The sequence below is a fragment of the Clarias gariepinus genome, chromosome 26 (genome assembly GCF_024256425.1).
Source record: "Clarias gariepinus isolate MV-2021 ecotype Netherlands chromosome 26, CGAR_prim_01v2, whole genome shotgun sequence".
In the NCBI taxonomy this organism is placed as follows: domain Eukaryota; kingdom Metazoa; phylum Chordata; class Actinopteri; order Siluriformes; family Clariidae; genus Clarias; species Clarias gariepinus.
Window position 1 is genome coordinate 16,742,160 of NC_071125.1, and position 23,940 is coordinate 16,766,099.

The 23,940-nt window shown below is 36.7% G+C and overlaps 1 protein-coding gene and 8 non-coding genes across 9 annotated transcripts; 4 read left to right on the forward strand and 5 right to left on the reverse strand.

The window, feature by feature from the left end:
* Positions 1-3,744: 3,744 nt before the first annotated feature.
* On the reverse strand, positions 3,745-3,957 carry LOC128514594 (small nucleolar RNA U3). The gene has a single exon (XR_008356543.1). It is a non-coding gene; the product is annotated as a small nucleolar RNA U3 (small nucleolar RNA).
* A 1,406-nt stretch (positions 3,958-5,363) lies between these two features.
* Positions 5,364-5,573, forward strand: LOC128514542 (small nucleolar RNA U3). Its single transcript, XR_008356500.1, has one exon. It is a non-coding gene; the product is annotated as a small nucleolar RNA U3 (small nucleolar RNA).
* Positions 5,574-12,564: 6,991 nt separating this feature from the next.
* Positions 12,565-12,777, reverse strand: LOC128514591 (small nucleolar RNA U3). Its single transcript, XR_008356540.1, has one exon. It is a non-coding gene; the product is annotated as a small nucleolar RNA U3 (small nucleolar RNA).
* Positions 12,778-14,194: 1,417 nt separating this feature from the next.
* LOC128514597 (small nucleolar RNA U3) lies at positions 14,195-14,404 on the forward strand. The gene has a single exon (XR_008356545.1). It is a non-coding gene; the product is annotated as a small nucleolar RNA U3 (small nucleolar RNA).
* Positions 14,405-14,742: 338 nt separating this feature from the next.
* LOC128513877 (serine/threonine-protein kinase pim-3-like) lies at positions 14,743-18,636 on the reverse strand. The gene is made up of 3 exons (XM_053487431.1): positions 18,565-18,636; positions 15,027-15,119; positions 14,743-14,949 (listed from the first exon to the last, which is right to left on the reverse strand). The coding sequence occupies exons 1-3, from the start codon at positions 18,634-18,636 to the stop codon at positions 14,743-14,745; spliced, it is 372 nt and encodes a 123-aa protein (XP_053343406.1).
* Positions 15,583-15,794, reverse strand: LOC128514580 (small nucleolar RNA U3). The gene has a single exon (XR_008356530.1). It is a non-coding gene; the product is annotated as a small nucleolar RNA U3 (small nucleolar RNA).
* LOC128514528 (small nucleolar RNA U3) lies at positions 17,867-18,073 on the forward strand. The gene has a single exon (XR_008356486.1). It is a non-coding gene; the product is annotated as a small nucleolar RNA U3 (small nucleolar RNA).
* Positions 18,637-22,092: 3,456 nt separating the features above from the next.
* Positions 22,093-22,305, reverse strand: LOC128514522 (small nucleolar RNA U3). Its single transcript, XR_008356480.1, has one exon. It is a non-coding gene; the product is annotated as a small nucleolar RNA U3 (small nucleolar RNA).
* Positions 22,306-23,705: 1,400 nt separating this feature from the next.
* Positions 23,706-23,915, forward strand: LOC128514515 (small nucleolar RNA U3). Its single transcript, XR_008356473.1, has one exon. It is a non-coding gene; the product is annotated as a small nucleolar RNA U3 (small nucleolar RNA).
* Positions 23,916-23,940: the final 25 nt, after the last annotated feature.

A 23,940-nucleotide genomic window follows, 5' to 3' on the forward strand; every position in this document is an offset into this window, starting at 1 on the left:
TAGCCAAATTAACCAGAAATAAGACCACTGCAGAAATCTCCACAACAACATCATGCAATAGTGAGGACTTCATGAACTTTTTTAATAATAAAATTGTAAATATTAGGCATAAAATTGAGGTTTTGAAACCGAACAATGTAATTGATGCAGATGTTAATCTAGCCATGTCAGACCAGAACCTAGAATACTTTACTCCCCTTGAAGAGAATGAACTAATTTCACTCATCTCTTCTTCAAATTCATCAACCTGTATATTAGATCCTGTACCGACACATTTTCTTAAACAGATAGTACCAGCAATAATAGAACCCCTGTTGAGAATAATTAATTCTTCACTCAGCATTGGATATGTTCCAAAATCTTTTAAATTAGCAGTTATCAAACCAATAATTAAGAAACCTGACCTCGACCCCTGTCAGCTGTCCAGTTACAGACCAATATCAAACCTCCCCTTTATCTCTAAGATCCTGGAAAAGATAGTAGCGGAGCAGCTATGCTCATATATACATAGGAATGGCATACATGAACTGTATCAATCAGGATTTAGGCCTCATCACAGTACAGAGACGGCGCTCGTTAAAGTAGTAAATGACATTCTATTGGCCTCTGATCAGGGTTGTGTAACTATGCTTGTATTACTTGACCTCAGTGCAGCTTTTGACACTGTTGATCACGCTATTCTTCTTCACAGATTAGAAAATGTAGTGGGAATTAAGGGTACAGCCCTCTCCTGGCTCAGATCCTATCTGACCCATCGTTATCAGTATGTAGACTTAAATGGTGATTATTCTGCATGTTCTCTAGTGGAGTTTGGCGTTCCGCAGGGTTCAGTTTTAGGTCCACTGCTTTTTTCCCTTTACATGCTTCCTCTGGGCAACATAATCCGTAAGCATGGTATTAGTTTTCATTGTTATGCTGATGATACACAGTTATATGTCTCAGCAAAACCTGATGAGAAAAAACAGCTTACTAAAATTGAGCAATGTGTGCAGGACATAAGAAATTGGATGCTAACTAACTTCCTTCTGCTAAATCCGGATAAGACAGAAGTTCTAGTCATAGGACCGCATACAGCTAGGAGTAAAATTTTAGATCATACCGTAACTTTAGATGGCCTTTCTGTTCCATCAAATGCAACAGTGAAAGACCTTGGTGTGATTATTGATTCCAGCCTTTCATTTGAAGCACATGTAGATAATATTACCAGGATAGCATTCTTTCACCTCAGAAATATTGCCAGAATAAGAAATTTATTGTCGCTAAACGACGCAGAAAAACTAGTTCATGCTTTTATCACCTCTAGGTTGGACTATTGTAATGCCTTACTGTCTGGTTGTTCAGCTAGATGCATAAATAAGCTTCAGCTAGTCCAAAATGCAGCAGCGAGAGTCCTCACCAGAACCAGAAGATATGAGCACATCACCCCTATCTTATCTTCACTCCATTGGCTCCCTGTGAAATTTCGCATTGATTTTAAAATACTACTCTTGACATATAAAGCATTAAATGGTCTCGCGCCGCAGTACCTGAGCGAACTGCTAGTGTCTTACGATCCGCCACGCCTACTTCGATCAAAGGATGCAAGCTGCTTGTCAGTACCGCGTATTATGAAAAATACAGCTGGGGGCAGAGCTTTTTCTTACAAAGCCCCAAAGTTATGGAATAGTCTTCCAAATAGTGTTCGGGACTCAGACACAGTCTCAGTGTTTAAGTCCAGGCTAAAAACCTATTTATTTAGCCGAGCATTTTTATAAATAGATTTGCCATAGGTAAAGGAGCAGATCTGGGGGACTCATGGACGTAGAGTATTATGGTAAACTGGTATGTTTGGATGCTGTCTTCCTCACTCTCATTGATCACTCAGGTTTGCTGATGGTGAGGTGATTGTTTGCTTTACATGTCAGGAAGCCCTCATGTTTGTGTTTCCTTCTGGCTCCTCCCTTTTAGTTATGCTGTCATAGTTAGTCCTGCCGGAGTCTCTGCTTGCACGCTACAGTTAATATACATTCACATTATACATTGTGTGACTGTGACCATACCTAACTGCCATCTCTCCTCTTCTTCTCTTTCCCCCCCTCTTTCTTTTTCCTCTCTCCTCCTGTCCCCCCCTTTCACTCTTTCTCTCTCTCTCTGTCGAGCTACACATGTCGTTCCTGAGCTGCCAGTGATCCAGACTCCCTCTGCCCTCCGGACCTGTCTGACCCATCCTGGTGCCCCGCTTCTGGCTGGGGATCTCGTCGCATGGATGCCCCGTGTGTCTCTCTGGGATGCGTCTGGTGTCTGGGAATGATTCTCTCTACCTAGAAAATGGTTCTGGCCTTGACTGGTGTTGGCAACTGTTTCTCTGGGGACTTGACAGTTCGATAGTTCATGACTGGAACTTCTTACAAGTCTACCTGGGTCTTCAATAACTACCTGGACTCCATATTAACATCAATTAACATCAGCTATTATAGCTGAACTGCCTCCCACCCTACACACTGTATAAATGCAGATCATTTACTGCTTTTTGTTTCACCCAAATGAGGATGGGTTCCCTGTTGAGTCTGGTTCCTCTCAAGGTTTCTTCCTCTTACCATCTCAGGGAGTTTTTCCTTGCCACTGTCGCCCTCGGCTTGCTCACCAGGGACAAACTGACCATTTTGATTCATACAAATTCACATTTCATACAAACCTAAATAATTCTTTTGACTATGTAAAGCTGCTTTGCGGCAATGAAAATTGCTAAAAGCGCTATACAAATAAAATTGAATTGAATTGAATTGAATAGGTTCACCTACCGAGCGGCCCTGAGCCACGGGAGGTCGCTCGGCTCTTTCGCCGTGGCGCTCTGCCATGATGGGTTCGGCGCTCTCCGCCTCGCGCAGCACCTCAGCCAGGGAAGCCGGTGCCGCTAACCGGATGTGCTCGCGAAGCCGCCACGGCCGGACTCCCCGCAGAAACACACACCGCGCTAGCTCCTCCTGCTGGACGGGCCCGAACTCCAGGTAGCCTCTGCGCGCGAGAGACCTCAAGTCCATGGCGAACGCCCCCAGTGGCTCGGAGGCAGCTCCTTGGCAAATAGGCTCGCCGCTCCGCTCCGGTCGCCGCTCTTTGCCCGCGCTGGCCCCGTCAGGGAGGGTTTTCTTCCTCCTCAGCTGCTCTGCTACTCGGCAGCCTATTTAAATCCTCTGGATTTCCTCCGGGGTGCGTTCTAACCCGCGACTCATCATCCCACTTCTGACACCAATTGTAGCGTTTTTCAGCGCTACGTAGGAACGTGACGAGGCGAGTGAGCTTCCTTGCTGCCCAATGCAAATGACTGGGAGTATTTTAATCGCTCTTTTACATAAACGGCACATTAACAATCTACAAGTCACACAAAACACAAGACACACTTCTAACCCACACACACAACCTGGCCGAAGCCACTAACCCCAAACACCTTTCCCCACATAACAACATAACAACCCATCCCGCAAAGCATGACGGTTCCCAATCGAAACCCCGCCCATGCCACAATATGTTCCATTACAGTATTTCACATCATTCTCATATTACATAGTGTAGGGAACCAATTGGAAATCATTTTATTCACAATTTGTCAGACCTTTAGCCAGACCCATTAAACACACTAGTTCACCTTTATTTTTACTCAACAAACATCATAAATGAAGAGTTTTATACATGAAATAGTATCACGTTTCACAACAAACTATTGAAAACATTGTTATTAAAACTTGTTTTAAAAAGAAAATAGACAAAATCACTCTGATCACGTACTTTTCTTCTGATGTCTTTTAAAGACAGAGAACACTCACCAACAATTATAGCTCAAGCATGAAGCACAAAGCTATAGTCTGACTCATGCTCAGAAAAGTACATCCTAACTCGTCATCGTGATTAGAGAGATATAACACTTTCCAATCACATTTCCTATTTAGAAACTATAGAAATGATCCCTGAAAGTATAGTCTTACCTTTTCACCCTCAGACACTCACTGACCCCAAATAACACAAAAATCATGAAAATGGTAGGTTTTAGCTTCTATACTTAACTATACAGAAATCCACATGAACTATGCTAAAAATACAAACTAACCTTACTGCATCTAAGCATTATTTTAGATGATTTGTACTTTGAATCAAGCATCACTAAACATTTTGCAAAACACTGTTGCATAACATGCACTTTTAGTTAGTCCCACAAAGTTCCTACTTTCACAAACACAGAGAGATTATATAAGATTATATATCTTTAAGTAAACATTTTCCCTAGAAATACACTTTTTCTTTTAATCCTGGAACACTTAAGGACCCCAAATAACACATAAATCATGAAAATGATATTACCAAATAATAAGATTATACCAAAACACAGCAATTCACCTAAACTACACTAAAAACAAAAAGTATACTATTATTAGTAAGTATTATTTTAGAGGATTTGTACTTGGGCCGAGTATTTAGTGCTTTTACTCAACTACTTTTTCAGGAATACACTGTGTCTATATGGCATGGGGTTAAGGCAATTATTCATAAGAAAACTAAATGAAATCTAAGAATATTTAATTAATTCTAAATATATTGAATGAAATCTGACATGAAATACAGTATTTAAATGATGATTTCATTTTTTAATGAAAAATATTCCAAACCTGCCGACCTCTATGTGAAAAAGTAATTGCCCCTAAACCTAATACTTGGTTGTGCCACCTTTGCCAGCCACATCTCCAGTCTAGTGTTTGTAATAACTGCCAATGAGTCTTGACCTAAAGATATTTTAATTTCAATTCAATAAAATTTTATTTGTACAGTGCTTTTAACAATTGTCACTGTCTCAAAGCAGCATTTCCATGTAATGATGAAACAGAGATTTTTGCTTCGCTCACTTTTCACGGAGCACATGTCCCATATAATAATAATAATAATAATAGAAAAGTGATGTCTGCCTTGGTGGCTCTGCAGGGCACTTATTAAGTGTACTCTCTGCTTTCCTTTGACAAAATTCCACTATTCAGGACATCCTGCAATGGCACCAACGCAGATGTAACTTCTCAGTGCCTTATCCTGGTATCGTAAGCACCTCAGATACTATACTTGCTGCTGCTGTGAAATTTCCACACTATGGAAATTAAATGTTCACTAGTTTTTTAAACAAAAACTAATACTATTATGAAATGTACCATATTGAAACACGTAGAACAAAAATACTTTATTAGTTTACAAGATGTATGAAAAAATTATTACTGTAATTGTTTTACAGATTACTTGCTCGTGAATTGCTGAGTAAGTGTTTTTGTTTAATGTAGAGGCTAACATCTACCATTTTCATGAATTCTGTGTTATTTGGGGTCAATGATTGTCTGAGGGAAGAAGAAGGTAAGACTATATTTTCAGGGATCATTTCTAAAGTTTCTAACTAGGAAATGTGATTGGAAAGTGTTATGTCTCCCTAATCACAATGGTGAGTTATGATGTACTTTTCTGAGTATGAATCAAATTATAGTGAGTGTGTTATGCATAAGTTATAGTTGTTGATGAGCATCATGTCTTTGAAAGACATCAAAAGAAAAGTACATGATCAGAGTGATTTTGACAACTTCTTTTGAAAAATGGGTTTGAAGATTAGCTTTGTTTTGTTCAGAAATTTTGCTTGAGATAAGCAAAAGAATAAAACAAAATTGATATGAAATCTGATAACTGAAGTATTAAAATTTGACATCTGTTTTGTTTGTAAGAAAATGTAAATATGACAGGATGCAAGTGTAATATGTTTAAATGTAAGACTAAATTACTAAAGAAAATTAAATTTCCTATATCCTACTTAGAAAATATTGGTTAAAGGAACTTCCCCACAAAACAGTTGTGCTTCCTAACAGCTTTTAACTGATGGAACTTAGTTAGGAAATTAGTAAACAGTGTAAGGATCTGTCCAATGACACAAATTTCGAAGCACTTGTGATGTGTCAAACCAGCGGTTCAGACAGTGGGCTGTTGATACGAGTGCAGAACTCATGCAGGTCCATGTAAGGACTGGGTCGCTCCAGAACCAAGATGAAGCAAACAGACACCTTAAACCATTGCAATAGCTCCACCAGGTTCTCACAGCGAGGTGGAATGGACACCATCTGCATCAACGCGACCTCCAGAGGCAGGCTGTGTGTTTCTCCAGGCTGAAATCGGGTTAGCACGGATTTAGTGGGAGAGGTTTCTGAGACCTGATTGTGACGTGTGGAGTAGGTCTACTTACCTGCTGATGTACTCCTTGCAGACAGATTTGTCCACATATTTAATAGCAACCTGTTCACATACACCAAACATAATTAGGAAAAGTAGGAATTCCTGATGATTTCCATGTAAATGTAATTAAGTGTATATGTGCACGCAACTTACCGATTTTTCTGCCTTCCTTACTCCAGCATAGACCGAACCCATGCCTCCTTCTCCCAGCAGCTCTCCCACTACGTACCGTGCTGCAAACGCCACTATTTAACAAATAGACAACAATCATTCTGATGAATTAATCTATAAAAAAAAAAAAAAAAAAGCATCTAAAATAATCACACCACCATTTGTACAAAAGCTGGATTGTAATGTACCCCCCCCCTGTGGTGTGCTGTTAAGCTGTACAGGAGAAGACCGGAGCACAGGACTCTCAGGCCGTTTAAATGATGGAAAGCCTGAAAACCTGTCTGGATCAAAGTGGAACCCTGGAGGTGGAGGCACTTTGTCCTGCTGATGGAGCTGACGAAGTTTCAGCAGCCATTCAGGTTTCTCTGTCTTCCCTCAGTGAAGCTGTTTAGAAAACTTTAAGACAAACAGGGAAAGTAAGTCAGTAATCAGACACCACTATAAATTCATGAAGGATTTTATCACAATTACTTGAACAATCTGCTCCATCAAGACCGCTGTGATGCTGGACGGTGAGGTGATGACTGCTCTAGCGATACATTTACAATACTCAAGCGCTTTTCGCAGAAAGTCCCTCCTTCGCTAGCATGCTAGCATGAAAGAGCTTGTACTCCTGTGACAGACATAGTAATTTGTTCTTAATACAATGATTCCTGCTTATATTTGACATGGGAAAAAAATATTTAAAAAATCTGACCTGGAAGCTTGGCTAAGCAAACCCTGAGGTCATGAAACAGCACATATTCATAAACCTCGGATCGCTCGATAGCTTCCCTGATGCCTGATTTCTCGAAAGGCAAGTGGGTGGAAAAGAGAATTACGTCTTAGTCATGAGTAAAAGCAAATTATCACATCCATGTACGGTAAACGCACATACGCAATAAATACCTTTCACAACCAAACAGATCAAAGCTGGAATAGTCGTATGATCTCAGCTCCAATTGCGCCGCCACGCAGCAGATATGCACCGTGAACATTCGCCATCTGCAGGCTGCAGATAAAAAGCCAAACATTAGAGTATGTACAAACATTAGAGTATATTAGTAACTTGTCCATACCAAGATCGTCTGCCATTTTGATAATGGCTTTTCTAAGCTGCTCGTCTGGAGCTTCGGAGCATAAAAGCTGCACCAGAGGAAAACACCAGTGGTCCAGGTTCTCACCACACACACGCTAAGTGAACAGTCACATTAACAACAATGCAGAATTATACAATCCAAATCACAGTCAGATACAGTAGATGGTGATGCTGAAGTGCTAATATACAGTAGTAACTTTTGTTATTTTGCTCCTTAAGTGTATGTAGGCCCTAAACAGGCATGCACCAATGTCATGCATCAGGACTTACAGTAAAAAAAAATATATATATATATATATATATATATATATATATATATCCAGCAAACAATCATCATCATTTACATCTTTACAGTTACAGAGTTACAGAACAGATCCATGATTTTCCAGAAGAAATACGATTCTGGTTGCTGAGGTTCATCCAGGCACTGTAAAAGCTCCTGAGACTTGTGTTTCTTCATCTGACTTCTGTAAGAGACGTAACAGGACACAATATAACTTCTGAAACAGGCAGGTGATTAAACGTGTTAATGTTACACAAGAAAATAAAAAGGCTCTTACCCCAAGAGAGAGGCCGGAAAAGTTTGAATATGTTCTTCAGACATGTAGTTCTCACCACAGCCCAGCACACAGCAATTCCCTGAAGGCAAAACATTAGTCTGGGCTAAGTACCAAAAATATAAATATGAATCTTATTTCACATGATGGTAAACTTACTCATTCTCGTATTAAGTGATATGAGAATAAAATGTGGATCATGTGACAATATTTAGACAATATCTTTCTCACTTTTTGCTCAAAATACTACAATCGAGGTCATTTTTAAATTAGTTAGAAGCAATGTTAATATGTGCAGCTCAGAACGAGGTCAGGTTAACCTTAACCTTAAACTTTAGTTTTGTATATCATATGTTGCCGCTTTGACAGCCATATAAACTTCCCAAATAATTTTACATAAAACGTTGCATGCACTGATTTACACTAAATGTACATTCTTATCAAAATATTCAGTAGACTACATGTATTAAACACACAACTTATAAACCATATTATATAAACATGGATTATATTCCTATATTTATGGTAATTCAATACTTTATATTTTCTGTGTTTAGTCAATTGCAATAAAATTAACACTACAGGAAGTTAACATATGTAACTAATCTAGACAAGAAAGACAGAAAAAGCGATATAAGCATCACAGCCATCAAAACACCAGCTGCAGTTTAGCAGTAAGAGCTAGCCACTCTGTGTGGACATCATGTTCCTCACCGAAAGTCTGAATCCCTTTTTTTCTCATGTATGTGTTCAGGTCTTGTTTTTAATATTTAGTTGCTGCTCTAGTAGTAGTTTAGTTAAAAAAAAAAAGTTTATTTATTTTACCAAAAATTTGAAATCTCTACCCGCACTTATTGCACTTTCTAATGTTTGCTTACAGTGATGTGGAAGGGCATCTGACTTTACAGTTGGTTGGCGGGAGGACAGCAGCCTCATCCTATTTGTTAATCCTTCAATCCTGGATTCGCTTGACGTAGTTCTGACAAATCACAGATTGACAATGCTACGAAGATAGCTTTTTATTGGTTAATTTGTCATTTTTTTTAGAAAGTGAAGCCAACTCGCCCTGGTCTCACTTCGGACATGGCAGTATTACAGTGAAATACCGTGTTTAATCACAAATTCAACACATAATTCTTGGGAAGTGCTGGTACACATGCTGTAAAATACGTAGAAAAACAGAGCAGAGATGGCAGTCAGGGCCCATATTCACAAAACTTCTCAAGCCTAAAAGTTGGTTCTAGTAACGAAATTCTAAGAAAATTCTAAGAATTATGACATTCCCCCTTAAATTTTAAATCAAATCATAGTAAAGATAAAAATGAAACATTACAAAACATCTCTTTTTTACCAAGGTAAAAATTCTTAAGAGTAGAGAGGAGGACTTTTAAGAGGCTTCAGAGTTTCTATAGCAGAGGACAAATTGGCGGAAAGAAGAAATATTCTCCAAACACTGAACATAAAGCTAAAAGTAAACACTGCTCTTCTGTCCAATTTGGTTTTCTTGTTGTTTTTGGATGGTATGTAGCCAACAATCTTCTTTATTCATGATTTTATTACCTGAATTTCATCAACCTAAATTTGTATGGTTGAAAAATAATGAAGATAGCGTTTTTAACACTTGAAAATATTTTTCAACAGCAATTTAGTGAGGTCAACATTTTGCATAAAATTTTAAATGTCTGAATTACATTTTCATTTGAAATATACAACCACAATAAATTGCATTGCCAAAAATTTCATTTCAAGCACTGTAAATGCTGTAAGGGTTATTTTTACATTAAGATCAAATTTAATTGCAAAATCAGATTATAGCTTTGTGTTTCATGGATGAGCTTTAATTCCTGATGAGTGTTCTCTGTGTTTATTTGTCACATACACAGTCATACAGAGTACGATATGCAGTGAAATGCTTAGACAACTGCTCGCGACCTTAAAATAAAAGACTATAAATAAGAAATAAATATAAAAAAATACAATAAGTTTAAATAAAATAGCTGTACAACAAAAATACACAATATAGAAAATATATGAAGAAAAATAGAACAAAAATAAAACAGCTGTACAAAGTAGGTATGGATTTATGTCATTTTTGTGGAATGAAATTAATGGTAAAAAGAAAATGGTAATGTCCAGGTTTGTGCAATCCACATATTTAAAGTGTCTTGTGCAGTGCAAATATGCTTAAAGTGATTTATTTAAAGTGGCTGGTGATAGAGGGATTTAACTAATGACCACGAAGTCTAGATGTGCAGTGGCCACTATTGTAAGTGAATGTCCAGAATGTCCAGAGTGAGTGTAAAAGTCAGTGTGAGTCAGTACTGTGTGGTGTACTGATTAAGAGACCGTATCACCTGCGGGAAGAAGCTCCTCCTCAGTCTCTCTGTGTTGGCCTTCAAGGAGCGGAATCGCTTTCCTGACCTCAACAGAAAGAACAGTCGTTGAGGTCCTTCACGATCTTCCTGACCTTGGTCCAGCACCAGCTGCTGTAGATCGAGTGCAGGTCGAGGAGCTCGGTGCGGATGATGCGCTCTGCTGATCGCACCACCCACTGTAGAGCTCGTCATGGTGTTGATGTGACAGGACCATGACAGGTCCTGTGTGATGGGAAAACAGAGGTATTTGAAGCTGTCCACTCTCTCCACTGGGCTCTCGTTGATGACGGGTGTCTGGTAGTTCCTTTCCTGCTTAGTGCTGAAGTCCACTATCAACTTCTTTGTCTTACTGACGTTTAGAAGGTGGTTGTTCCTTTGGCACCAGTTCTCCAGATTCCTAATCTCCTTCAGGTAGGCCATGATGGTGGTGGAGCTAGTAGTAGCCACACAGTCATATGTGTACAAAGAGTAGAGCAGGGGGCTCAGAACACACTCCTGGGCGCTCCAGTGCTGAGAGTGATGGAGGCTGAGACATGTCCGCCCATCTTTACTGCCTGTGGTCTGCCAGTTAGAAAATTAGAGATCCATTGACACAGAGATGAGCTAAGTCCCAGGTGCTCCAGCTTGGTGATGAGTGTGGAGGAATTTATGGTATTAAATCTAGAGCTGTAGTCGATGAAGAGCATTGTAACGTAATTCCCCCTTCTAGTGTCCAAGTGAGTAAGTGATGTGTGGAGGAGATGAGAGATGGCATCATCAGTAGAACGATTTGGACTGTACATGATCAGAGTGATTTTGTCAATTTTCTTTTAAAAACAAGTTTGAATATTAGCTTTGTTTTCTTCAAGAAATACTGTTTGAGACAAGCACATTAATTTCAATAGTTTGTTGTAAAATCTGATACTATTTCAGGTGTTTAACTCAAGTTAGTTGAGTTAAAATGAAGGTGAGCAAATGTAATTTGTAATTCAACATGCAATTTTTCTTTGGGAAATTTTGCCACTATTATACTTCTAAAGGAAATGGACCATGTTCTCTAACATGGTAAAGAAAAAAATGTCAAGAACAAGTAACATTAGCAACATGTTAGAAAAATGACAGTTAAATGTCCAGAGTTACCTCAAGGTGACTGAAAGAGTGATTCGATTGTTGTCCAGGGAGATTATAAGCTACTGACAGGAGGATGAATGCACAAACATTACTCATTCACTTATCATCTATACTGCCTGTCCTGTATACAGGGTCGCAGGGAGCCTGGAGCTTATACCAAGAGACATAGCACAATGCGGGGTACACTCTAGACAGGGTGCCAAATTACCGCAGGGCACACACATACAGTACACACATTCACAGGCTCATTTACACACTACAGGCAATTTGGGAATGCCAGTCAGCCTACTCTGCATGTCTTTGGATTATGGAAAGAAACCGCAAACTCCATGCACTCAGACTCAACATGGAAATTGAACCCTCGACCCTGGAGGTGCAAGATGACAATGTTAACCACTAAACCACCGTGCCACCATACACATAGATAATCTGAGTAAATACCAAATATGGTTTTAAATGATGATTTGATTTATTAATGAACAAATGGCCAAACCTGTCTCTATGTCAAAAGTGGGAAGGGTTGTCCCCTGCCCCCCAAGAACTGTAACCAAGCATTCATGATAACTGGCAATGAGCTTTGATGTGAAGGCATTTCTTTGTATATAATAATAATAATAATAATAATAGAAAAATAATGGATGTGTTAGTTCCCCTTGCAGGGATAACCAGTTGCTGATGCTGTGGAAATTTCACTTTTAGATTTCATTAAGAACTGTCTGGATGTGTTAAATGAAAACTATAAATGTGAGTATTTTAAATAAAACCTGACATCCTTAAGGCATAACCACGGTCTTGTGTTTTCTTGTGTAGGAAACCAGTTGAAAACCAATTTAATTACATAATTTGTCAAACTTTTACTCAGACTATTAAAAATGCCACACTTGCTTATCTTTATTTTTACTCAACAAACTTCATAAACGGGGAGTTTTGCACTTAAAAAAGTACCAAATTTTGTCACAAACTACTGAAATTATTGTGCTTGTTTTAAATAGTATTTCATATAGAAAAGAAAACTAAGATTCAAACTTGATTTAAAATTTTCTTTCATAAAATCACTCTGATCATGTACATTTCTTCTGATGTCTTCAAAAGACAGAGAACACTCATCAACAATTATAGCTCATCCATGAAACACAAAGCTATAATCTGATTCATGCTCAGAACAGTACATCATAACTCATCATCGTGATTAGGGAGACGTAACACTTTCCAATCACATTTCCTAGTTAGAAACTATAGAAATTATCCCTGAAAGTATAATCTTACCTTTTCACCCCTCAGACACTCACTGACCCCAAATAACACAAAAATCATGAAAATGGTAGGTTTTAGCTTCTATACTTAAACAACTATACAGAAATTCACATGAACTATGCTAAAAATACAAACTATCCTTACTCCATCTAAGCATTATTTTAGATGATTTGTATTTTGAATCAAGCATCACTAAAGATTTTGCAAAACAATGTTGTATAGCGTGCACTTTTGTTGGTCCCACAAAGTTCCTACTGTCACAAACACAGAGAGATTTTATAAGATTACATATCTTTCGGTAAATATTTTGCCTAGAAATACACTTTTTCTTTTAATCCTGACACTTACGGACCCCAAATAACACAGAAATCATGAAAATGGTGAATTTTCTGATTATACCAAAACACAGCAATTCACCTAAACTATGCTAAAAACAAAAAGTATACTAAAGTATTGTTTTAGAGGATTTGTACTTGGGACGAGTATTTCGTACTTTTACTCAACTGCATTTCCAGGAATACACTGTGTCTATATGGCATGAGGTTAAGGCAATTATTCATAAGAAAACTAAATGAAATGTAAGAATATTTAGTTAATTCTAAATATATTGGATGAAATCTGACATGAAATACAATATTTAAATGATGATTTCATTTATTAATGAAAAATATTCCAAACCTGCCGACCTCTATGTGAAAAAGTAATTGCCCCTAAACCTAATACTTGGTTGTGCCACCCTTTGCCAGCCACATCTCCAGTCTAGTGTTTGTAATAACTGCCAATGAGTCTTGACCTAAAGATATTTTAATTTCAATTCAATTCAATTTTATTTAAACAGTGCTTTTAACAATTGTCACTGTCTCAAAGCAGCATTTCCATGTAAAGATGAAACAGAGATTTTTGCTTTGCTCACTTTTCAGGGAGCAAATGTCTCATATAATAATAATAGTAGTAATAATAATAATAATAATAATAATAATAATAGAAAAGTGATGTCTGCCTTGGTGGCACTGCAGGGCACTTATTAAGTGTACTCTCTGCTTTCCTTTGACAAAATTCCACTATTCAGGACATCCTGCAATGGCACCAACACAGATGTAACTTCTTAGTGCCTTATCCTGGTATCGTACGCACCTCAGATACTGTACTTGCTGCTGCTGTGAAATTTCCACACTATGAAAATTGTATGTCGAATAGTTTTTTTAAACAAAAACTAATACTATTACGAAATGTATTATATTGAAAAGCGTATAACAAAAATACTTTATTGGTTTACGAGATGTATGAAAAAATTATTACTGTAATTGTTTTACAGATTACTTGCCTGTGAATTGCTGTGTAGGTGTTTTAATGTAGAGGCTAAAATCTACCATTTTCATGAATTCTGTGTTATTTGGGGTCAATAAGTGTCTGAGGAAAGAAGATGTAAGACTATACTTTCAGGGATCATTTCTGTAGTTTCTAACTAGGAAATGTGATTGGAAAGTGTTACGTCTCCCTAATCACAATGATGAGTTATGATGTACTTTTCTGAGTATGAATCAGATTATAGCAAGTGTATTATGCATAAGCTATAACTGTTGATGAGTGTCGTGTCTTTGAAAGACATCAAAAGAAAAGTACATGATCAGAGTGATTCTGACAACTTTTTTTTCTATGTTTGAGATGAGCACAGGAGTAAGACAGAATTGATATAAAATCTAAAAATAACTGAAGTATTAAAACTTGCCTTTTGTTTCTTAGAAAATATAAATATGACAGAATGCAAGTGTAATATGTTTAAATGTAAGACTAAATTACTTAAGGAAATAAATAAAATTTCCTATATCCTCCTTAGAAAATATTGGTTAAAGGAACTTCCCCACAAAACAGTTGTGCTTCTTAACAGCTTTTAACTGATGGAACTTAGTTAGGAAATTAGTAAACAGTGTAAGGATCTGTCCAATGACACAAATTTCAAAGCACTTGTGATGTGTCAAGCCAGCGGTTCAGACAGTGGGCTGTTGATACGAGTGCAGAACTCATGCAGGTCCATGTAAGGACTGGGTCGCTCCAGAACCAAGATGAAGCAAACAGACACCTTAAACCATTGCAATAGCTCCACCAGGTTCCACCAGCGAGGTGGAATGGACACCATCTGCATCAACGCGACCTCCAGAGGCAGGCTGTGTGTTTCTCCAGGCTGAAATCGGGTTAGCACGGGTTTAGTGGGAGAGGTTTCTGAGACCTGATTGTGAAGTGTAAAGTAGGTCTACTTACCTTGCTGATGTACTCCCTGCAGACAGATTTGTCCACATATTTAATAGCAACCTGTTCACATACACCAAACATAATTAGGAAAAGTAGGAATTTCTGATGATTTCCATGTAAATGTAATTAAGTGTATACAGTACTTATTTCACAGTGTACTATAGTTGCCCTTGCAGGGATACCAGTTGCTGATCCTGTGGAAATTTCTCTTTTAGATTTCATTAAGAACTGTCTGGATGTGTTAAATGAAAACTATAAATGTGAGTATTTTAAATGAAACCTGACATCATTAAGGCATAACCACGGTCTTGTGTTTTCTTGTGTGGGGAACCAGTTGAAAATCATTTTATTCACAATTTGTTAGACCTTTAGTCAGATTATTAAAGATGATACACTTACTCACCTTTATTTTAACTTAAAAAACTTTATAAATGAAGAGTTTTACACATGAAATAGTATCACATTTCACAACAAACTACTGAAATTATTGTGCTTATTTTAAATAGTATTTCATGGAGAAAACAAAACTAAGATTCAAACTTGATTTAAAATTTTCTTTCATAAAATCACTCTGATCATGTACTTTTCTTCTGATGTCTTCAAAAGACAGAGAACACTCATCAACAATTATAGTTTATGCATAACACACTCGCTATAATCTGATTCATGCTCAGAACAGTACATCATAACTCATCATCGTGATTAGGGAGACGTAACACTTTCCAATCACATTTCCTAGTTAGAAACTATAGAAATGATCCCTGAAAGTATAGTCTTACCATTTCACCCCCCAGACACTCACTGACCCCAAATAACACAAAAATCATGAAAATGGTAGGTTTTAGCTTCTGTACTTAAACAACTATACAGAAATCCACATGAACTATGCTAAAAATACAAACTATCCTTAAACTAAGCATTATTTTAGATGATTTGTATTTTGAATCAAGCATCACTAAACATTTTGCAAAACAAATGTTGTATAACGTGCATTTTTAGTTAGTCTCATAAAGTTCCTACTTTCACAAACACAGAGAGATTTTATAAGATATATTGTTTTTAAGCAAACATTTTCCCTAGAAATACTTTTTCTTTTAATCCTGAAACACTTAAGGTCCCCAAATAACACATAAATCATGAAAATGGTGAATTTTAGTTTATACCAAACACAGCAATTCACCTAAACTATGCTAAAAACAAAAAGTATACTAAAGCATTATTTTAGAGGATTTGTACTTGGGACGAGTATTTCGTGCTTTTACTCAACTACATTTCCAGGAATACACTGTGTCTATATGGCATGAGGTTAAGGCAATTATTCATAAGAAATGTAAGAATATTTAGTTAATTATATATAATTATATATAATTTAGTTAATATTCAATTCAATTCAATTCAATTTTATTTGTATAGTGCTTTTAGCTATTTTTATTGCCGCAAAGCAGCTTTACATAGTCAAAAGAATTATTTAAGTTTGTATGAAATGTGAATTTGTATGAATCAAAATGGTCAGTTTGTCCCTAGTGAGCAAGCCGAGGGCGACAGTGGCAAGGAAAAACTCCCTGAGATGGTAATAGGAAGAAACCTTGAGAGGAACCAGACTCAACAGGGAACCCATCCTCATTTGGGTGAAACAGAAAGCAGTAAATGATCTGCATTTATACAGTGTGTAGGGTGGGAGGCAGTTCAGCTATAATAGCTGATGTTAATTGATGTTAATATGGAGTCCAGGTAGTTATTGAAGACCCAGGTAGACTTGTAAGAAGTTCCAGTCCTGAACTATCGAACTGTCAAGTCCCCAGTGAAACAGTTGCAAACACCATTCAAGGCCAGAACCATTTTCTAGGTAGAGAGAATCATTCCCAGACACCAGACGCATCCCAGAGAGACACACGGGGCATCCATGTGACGAGATCTTCAGCCAGAAGCGGGGCACCAGGATGGGTCAGACAGGTCCGGAGGGCAGAGGGAGTCTGGATCACTGGCAGCTCAGGAACGACATGTGTAGCTCGACAGAGAGAGAGAGAAAGAGTGAAAGGGGGGGACAGGAGGAGAGAAGAAAAAGAAAGAGGGGGGGGAAGAGAAGAAGAGGAGAGATGGCAGTTAGGTATGGTCACAGTCACACAATGTATAATGTGAATGTATATTAACTGTAGGTCTATTAACTGTAGATATTTGGTCTAGCGTTTGTGATAACTGCCAATGAGTCTTGACCTAAAGATATTTTAATTTCAATTCAATTCAATTTTATTTAAACAGTGCTTTTAACAATTGTCACTGTCTCAAAGCAGCATTTTCATGTAAAGATGAAACAGAGATTTTTGCTTTGCTCACTTTTCAGGGAGCAAATGTCTCATATAATAATAATAGTAATAATAATTATTATTATAATAATAATAATAATAGAAAAGTGATGTCTGCCTTGGTGGCACTGCAGGGCACTTATTAAGTGTACTCTCTGCTTTCCTTTGACAAAATTCCACTATTCAGGACATCCTGCAATGGCACCAACACAGATGTAACTTCTCAGTGCCTTATCCTGGTATCGTAAGCACCTCAGATACTGTACTTGCTGCTGCTGTGAAATTTCCACACTATGAAAATTAAATGTTGAATAGTTTTTTTTAACAAAAACTAATACTATTACGAAATGTATTATATTGAAAAGCGTATAACAAAAATACTTTATTAGTTTACAAGATGTATGAAAAAATTATTACTGTAATTGTTTTACAGATTACTTGCCTGTGAATTGCTGTGTAGGTGTTTTAATGTAGAGGCTAACATCTACCATTTTCATGAATTCTGTGTTATTTGGGGTCAATGAGTGTCTGAGGGAAGAAGAAGCTAAGACTATACTTTCAGGGATCATTTCTGTAGTTCCTAACTAGGAAATGTGGTTGGAAAGTGTTACGTCTCCCTAATCACAATGATGAGTTATGATGTACTTTTCTGAGTATGAATCAGATTATAGTGAGTGTATTATACACAAGCTGTAATTGTTGAGTGTTAGGTCTTTGGAAGCCATCAAAAGAAAAGTACATGATCAGAGTGATTTTGACAACTTGCGACAAAAAATGGGTCTGAAGATTAGCTTTGTTTTATTCAGAAATTCTGTTTGAGATGAGCGCAGAAATAAAACAGAATTTCTATAAAATCTGATAACTGAAATGCTGAAACCTGGCATCTGTTTTGTTTCTTAGAAAATAAAAATATGACAGGATGCAAGTGTAATATGTTTAAATGTATGACTAAATTACTAAAGGAAATAAAATTTCCTATATCCTACTTAAGAAATATTGGTTAAAGGAACTTCCCCACAAAACAGTTGTGCTTCCTAACAGCTTTTAACTGATGGAACTTAGTTAGGAAATTAGTAAACAGTGTAAGGATCTGTCCAATGACACAAATTTTGAAGCACTTTTGATGTGTCAAGCCAGCGGTTCAGACAGTGGGCTGTTGATATCATATATATGATAAATAGCGCATGAAGTATCGATTTGGTGCAATACGTATTATATGCAGTAGGTGGCAGTGCAGTGTTTACTGGTAAATTATCCCTCTCTATCTGATCTGCTAAAATAAGCAGAACTGACTGAAGTTGACACCAGTCGGCCATCTTCCATGACTTTTGACTTAGCACACAACTTACTAGTATAAAAATATAACGCAATACAGAAAAAAAAAGCTTTTTAAGCATATTATTTGAAGTATTACTGAACATTTTTTTTTTTTTTTTTTTTTTTTTTCCACAAGCCATCCGTCTCCTCAACAAAAAGGGACTGGACTGATAAACACAAACACACTCACACACACACAAACACAAACATTATCACACAGCTTAACTCAACTACCTCAAAATATTGAGACTGGACTGACTAATCAACACAAGTGCAGACACACTGACCTACACCACCAAATTATCGTACATACCAACCTGTAAATGCTTCACTGTTTTTAACAATCTTTTTGCACAATGATCATTACTGGACTACATTTTTGCACTAATTCCTCAAATCTTGCTGCTGTTTTAAGGAATGTTTGTTTACCCACTACCTCAACACCATATTTTATGTTCTGTTATGTCGTGGTTGCGCACTGTCACTTTGTTGTTGCTCTTGTTTGCACATTTGCACGTGCACTTTATGTTGTCTGTAAAAATGTTACTTAGCTAGTTAGTTTTTGTTAATTTATGTTGTAATTTATGTTAGATCTCTCTGTCCTGTCTCTGCTAGCCAGTTAACTAGGCCTCTTGGTTAGCTAGTTTAGTGTCTCTGTTAATTTATGTTGTAAGTTTATGTTGCATGTAGCACCTTGGTCCTGGAGGAACGTTGTTTCGTTTCACTGTGTACTAACTGTATATGGTTGTAATGACAATAAAGCCCACTTGAACTTGAACTTGAACTTGAACATACACTACAGTTCAAAAGTTTGGGGTCACTTTCTAACTTCATGATCGTTCCTGATTTTTATTTTTTTCTACATTGTAAAGGAATGCTGAAGGCGTCCAAAAATGCATTTCCTTTAAACAGTTGATATTGAGATTTGTCTGCCACTTACGCTCTGTAAAGATTTTATAACGCCTCTAATCTGAGTTGCTGTTAATTGGTCATTTTTCAGGCTGATAACTCTAAATAAACTTCTCGTCTGTGGCAGAGGTAGGTTTTGGTCTCGCCCTCCTGGGATGGTCTTTATGAGAGCCAGTTTCATTATGGTGCTTGACGGATTTTGCAAATGCACTTGACAATAATGTTCTTGCAAGAACTATTACAGAAAGGCTGACAATTGTGTAAAATAACAACTAACTGTTGTTTTTGTTGTTACATAATTACCTAATTCCATATGTGTTATTTTATAGTTTTGAAATCCCCAGTATTGTTGTAGAATGTAGAAAATAAATCACTAAACAAAAACAAAGAAATTTGCAAGTGACCCCAAACTTTTGAACGGTAGTGTATATTGGGTCATATTTGTAAAACAAAGGAAAGAACATTAAGACAAACAACATATAAAACTATAAAAACAATATTTTAGCAGGTCGGGGGGGGCGGTGTCATCTTGATGCAGTCAGTGTAAGATATACCACTCATCAGTGTAAGCTGTCAGTGATGATGAACCAGTGCCTGATAATGATGACCAACACATCTCCCCTTCTCTACCAGAGTGAAAATGATGCCAATCAAACTGAACAGGTCATCTGGAATAAACTCAGTAGCAGCATCAGCTTATGCTAGTAATTATTATTGTAGTCAATATTATTTCAAAATAATATTTTCTCAGCCTTATTTTGAATTAATATTGTCTACAATCATAATTAAAATGAGTAACTAGTTTACTAGCCCGAGCTAATGCTGCCTTTGATTTTATTCAAGTTTATCTGTTCAGTTGATTTTCACTTGGCTCGGGTATAGAAGGGGAGAGGTGCTGGTCATCATCATCCCTGACCCTGAGGCTGCTGGATCCAGACTCGCTGTCCCTGACCGTAATGTTAAAGCTGTCAGAGCCTGCGGAACTTTAATTTCCCCTCACGCCAAAGGCATAATCTGTTAATTTGAAGATTTTCACAGCATCTGCTTTTAAAGCTTATTCTTCTTGTCGCATAAATTTTCAGCTCCACCTTTTCTTTTTTGACAATTTTCATCCATGGCAATTATTCATTCTTTGTTGTATTGAGAAAGGATCCATCTCTCTCCCTCTGTAAATTAAAAGTAAAAGGGGGCGTGGTTTCAGAACACGTATGGAGTAGGATTACAATACATTTACATGCACACAAACTTGCGTGGGGGAAAAAAGAGTTCAGAGCCAACAATAGCGTTCAGCACAAAAACTTTATCAGCCTTTTTCAGCGTCAAAAAGTTATAATACAAAACATACAGTAAAAGTAAAGAAAAGGGTAAAACAATAGAGCGTTGGGGGCAGCACAGCTGAGCTCACCAGACGGCCAGTCCGCCACTGCCTAGCACATTATTGCTAGCTGTAGCAGCGGAGCAGGTATCCAGGGAAACTAATCGATGTTAAAGGATCAGCCAATAGGCGCGCAGGTCCAACCCACTGACGCTGATTGACAGAACGACTCATTCTGCTGAAAAGTCGCATTATGAAATAAATAGGCCTTTGTAAAAAAGGAGATTTTAAAATAAAAACAGCATGAATTAAATAAAATGCCTCTGCAATAATCTCTGTTATTGGGAAAAATAATGACCATAAAATATTATTTCATAATAATAAGTAAATTTATATGGCAGAGTGCAATATATTTAACAATGATATGCTTTTTTTCAAAATATGTTCCATTACAGTATTTCACAATATCATTCTCATATTAAATAGATGTGTCTTAGTTATTCATAGAGTTATTTATTTCATCATGTCCTATTTATTTATTTTAAAACACTTTGGAGTTCCATATGAATTAGAATAGATACTTTCCTATTATTTTCCACTAATTTCCTCCCGTTCATTGCACCCCACCTGTCATGTCTGTATTCCCCACACTTTGAGAACCACGGACTTACAGTGATGTAGAAGGGCATCTGACTTTACAGTTGGTTGGCGGGACAACAGCAACCTCATCCTATTTGTTAATCCTTCAATCCTGGATTCTCTTGACATAGTTCTGACAAATCACAGATTGACAATGCTACAGTAGGAAGATAGCTTCTTATTGGTTAATTTGTCATTTTTGTTGCTAACACAATCGATGTGTTAATGACATTGCAAGGTACTTAATTCACCGTGTACTTTAGTTCCCCTTGCAGGGATAACCTGTTGCTGATGCTGTGGAAATTTTACTTTTAGATTTCATTAAGAACTGTCTGGATGTGTTAAATGAAAACTATAAATGTGAATATTTCAAATGAAACCTGACATTATTAAGGCATAACTACAAAATCAATTTATTCATAATTTGTCAGACCTTTAGTCAGACTGTTAAAGATAACACACTTGCTCACCTTTATTGTAACTCAACAAACTTCATAAATGAGAAGTTTTACACATGAAATAATATCAGATTCCATAACAACCTATTAAAATTATTGTTATAAAAAATTGTTTTTAAAAGAAAATAGACAAAATCACTCTGATCATGTACTTTTCTTCTGATGTCTTTTAAAGACAGAGAACACTCATCAACAATTATAGCTCATTCATGAAACACAAAGCTATAATCTGATTCATGCTCAGAAAAGTACATCATAACTCATCATCGTGATTAGGGAGACGTAACACTTTCCAATCACATTTTCTAGTTAGAAACTATAGAAATGATCCCTGAAAGTATAGTCTTACCTTTTCACCCACAGACACTCACTGACCTTAAATAACACAAAAATCATGAAAATGGTAGGTTTTAACTTCTATACTTAAACAACTATACAGAAATCCACATGAACTATGCTAAAAATACAAACTATCCTTACTGCATCTAAGCATTATTTTAGATGATTTGTACTTTGAATCAAGCATCACTAAAGATTTTGCCAAACAATGTTGTATAACGTGCACTTTTAGTTAGTCTTACAAAGTTCTTATTTTTACAAACACAGAGAGATTTTATAAGATTATATATCTTTTAGTAAACACTTTCCCTAGAAATACACTTTTTCTTTTATTCCTAAAACACTTAAGGTCCGCAAATAACACATAAATCATGAAAAGGGTGAATTTTAGATTATACCAAAACACAGCAATTCACCTAAACTATGCTAAAAACAAAAAGTATACTAAAGTATTGTTTTAGAGGATTTGTACTTGGGTCGAGTATTTTGTTCTTTTACTCAACTACATTTCCAGGAATACACTGTGTCTATATGACATAAGGTTAAGGCAATTATTCATAAGAAAACTGAATGAAATGTAAGAATATTTAATTAATTCTAAATATATTGGATTAAACACGACATAAAATACAGTATTTAAATTATGATTTCATTTATTAATGAAAAATATTCCAAACCTGCCGATCTCTATGTAAAAAGTTATTGCCCCTAAACCTAATACTTGGTTGTTCCACCCTTGCCAGCCACATCTCCAGTCTAGTGTTTGTAATAACTGCCAATGAGTCTTGACCTAAAGATATTTTAATTTCAATTCAATTAAATTTTATTTGTACAGTGCTTTTAACAATTGTCACTGTCTCAAAGCAGCATTTCCATGTAATGATGAAACAGAGATTTTTGCTTCGCTCACTTTTCAGGGAGCACATGTCCCATATAATATTAATAATAATAATAATAATAGAAAAGTGATGTCTGCCTTGGTGGCTCTGCAGGGCACTTATTAAGTGTACTCTCTGCTTTCCTTTGACAAAATTCCACTATTCAGGACATCCTGCAATGGCACCAACGCAGATGTAACTTCTCAGTGCCTTATCCTGGTATCGTAAGCACCTCAGATACTGTACTTGCTGCTGCTGTGAAATTTCCACACTATGGAAATTAAATGTTGACTAGTTTTTTAAACAAAAACTAATACTATTATGAAATGTACTATACTGAAACACGTATAACAAAAATACTTTATTAGTTTACAAGATGTATGAAAAAATTATTACTGTAATTGTTTTACAGATTATTTGCTCGTGAATTGCTGTGTAAGTGTTTTTGTTTAATGTAGAGGCTAACATCTACCATTTTCATGAATTCTGTGTTATTTGGGGTCAATGAGTGTCTGAGGGAAGAAGAAGGTAAGACTATACTTTCAGGGATCATTACTATAGTTCCTAACTAGGAAATGTGGTTGGAAATTGTTACGTCTCCCTAATCACAATGATGAGTTATGATGTACTTTTCTGAGTATGAATCAGATTATAGCAAGTGTATCATGCACAAGCTATAATTGTTGATGAGTGTCGTGTCTTTGAAAGGCATCAAAAGAAAAGTACATGATCAGAGTGATTTTGAAAAATGGGTTTAAAGATTTG

Coding starts and splice junctions, on each gene's coding strand:
- LOC128513877 (XM_053487431.1), bottom strand. CDS start 18,636: ATGGCCGACTGGTGTCAACTTCAGTCAGTTCTGCTTATTTTAGCAGAT. Junction 15,120..18,564: donor TAGAGAGGGATAATTTACCA/GTAAACACTGCA, acceptor GGAAATCATCAG/AAATTCCTACTTTTCCTAAT. Junction 14,950..15,026: donor GCAGGGAGTACATCAGCAAG/GTAAGTAGACCT, acceptor ACCCGATTTCAG/CCTGGAGAAACACACAGCCT.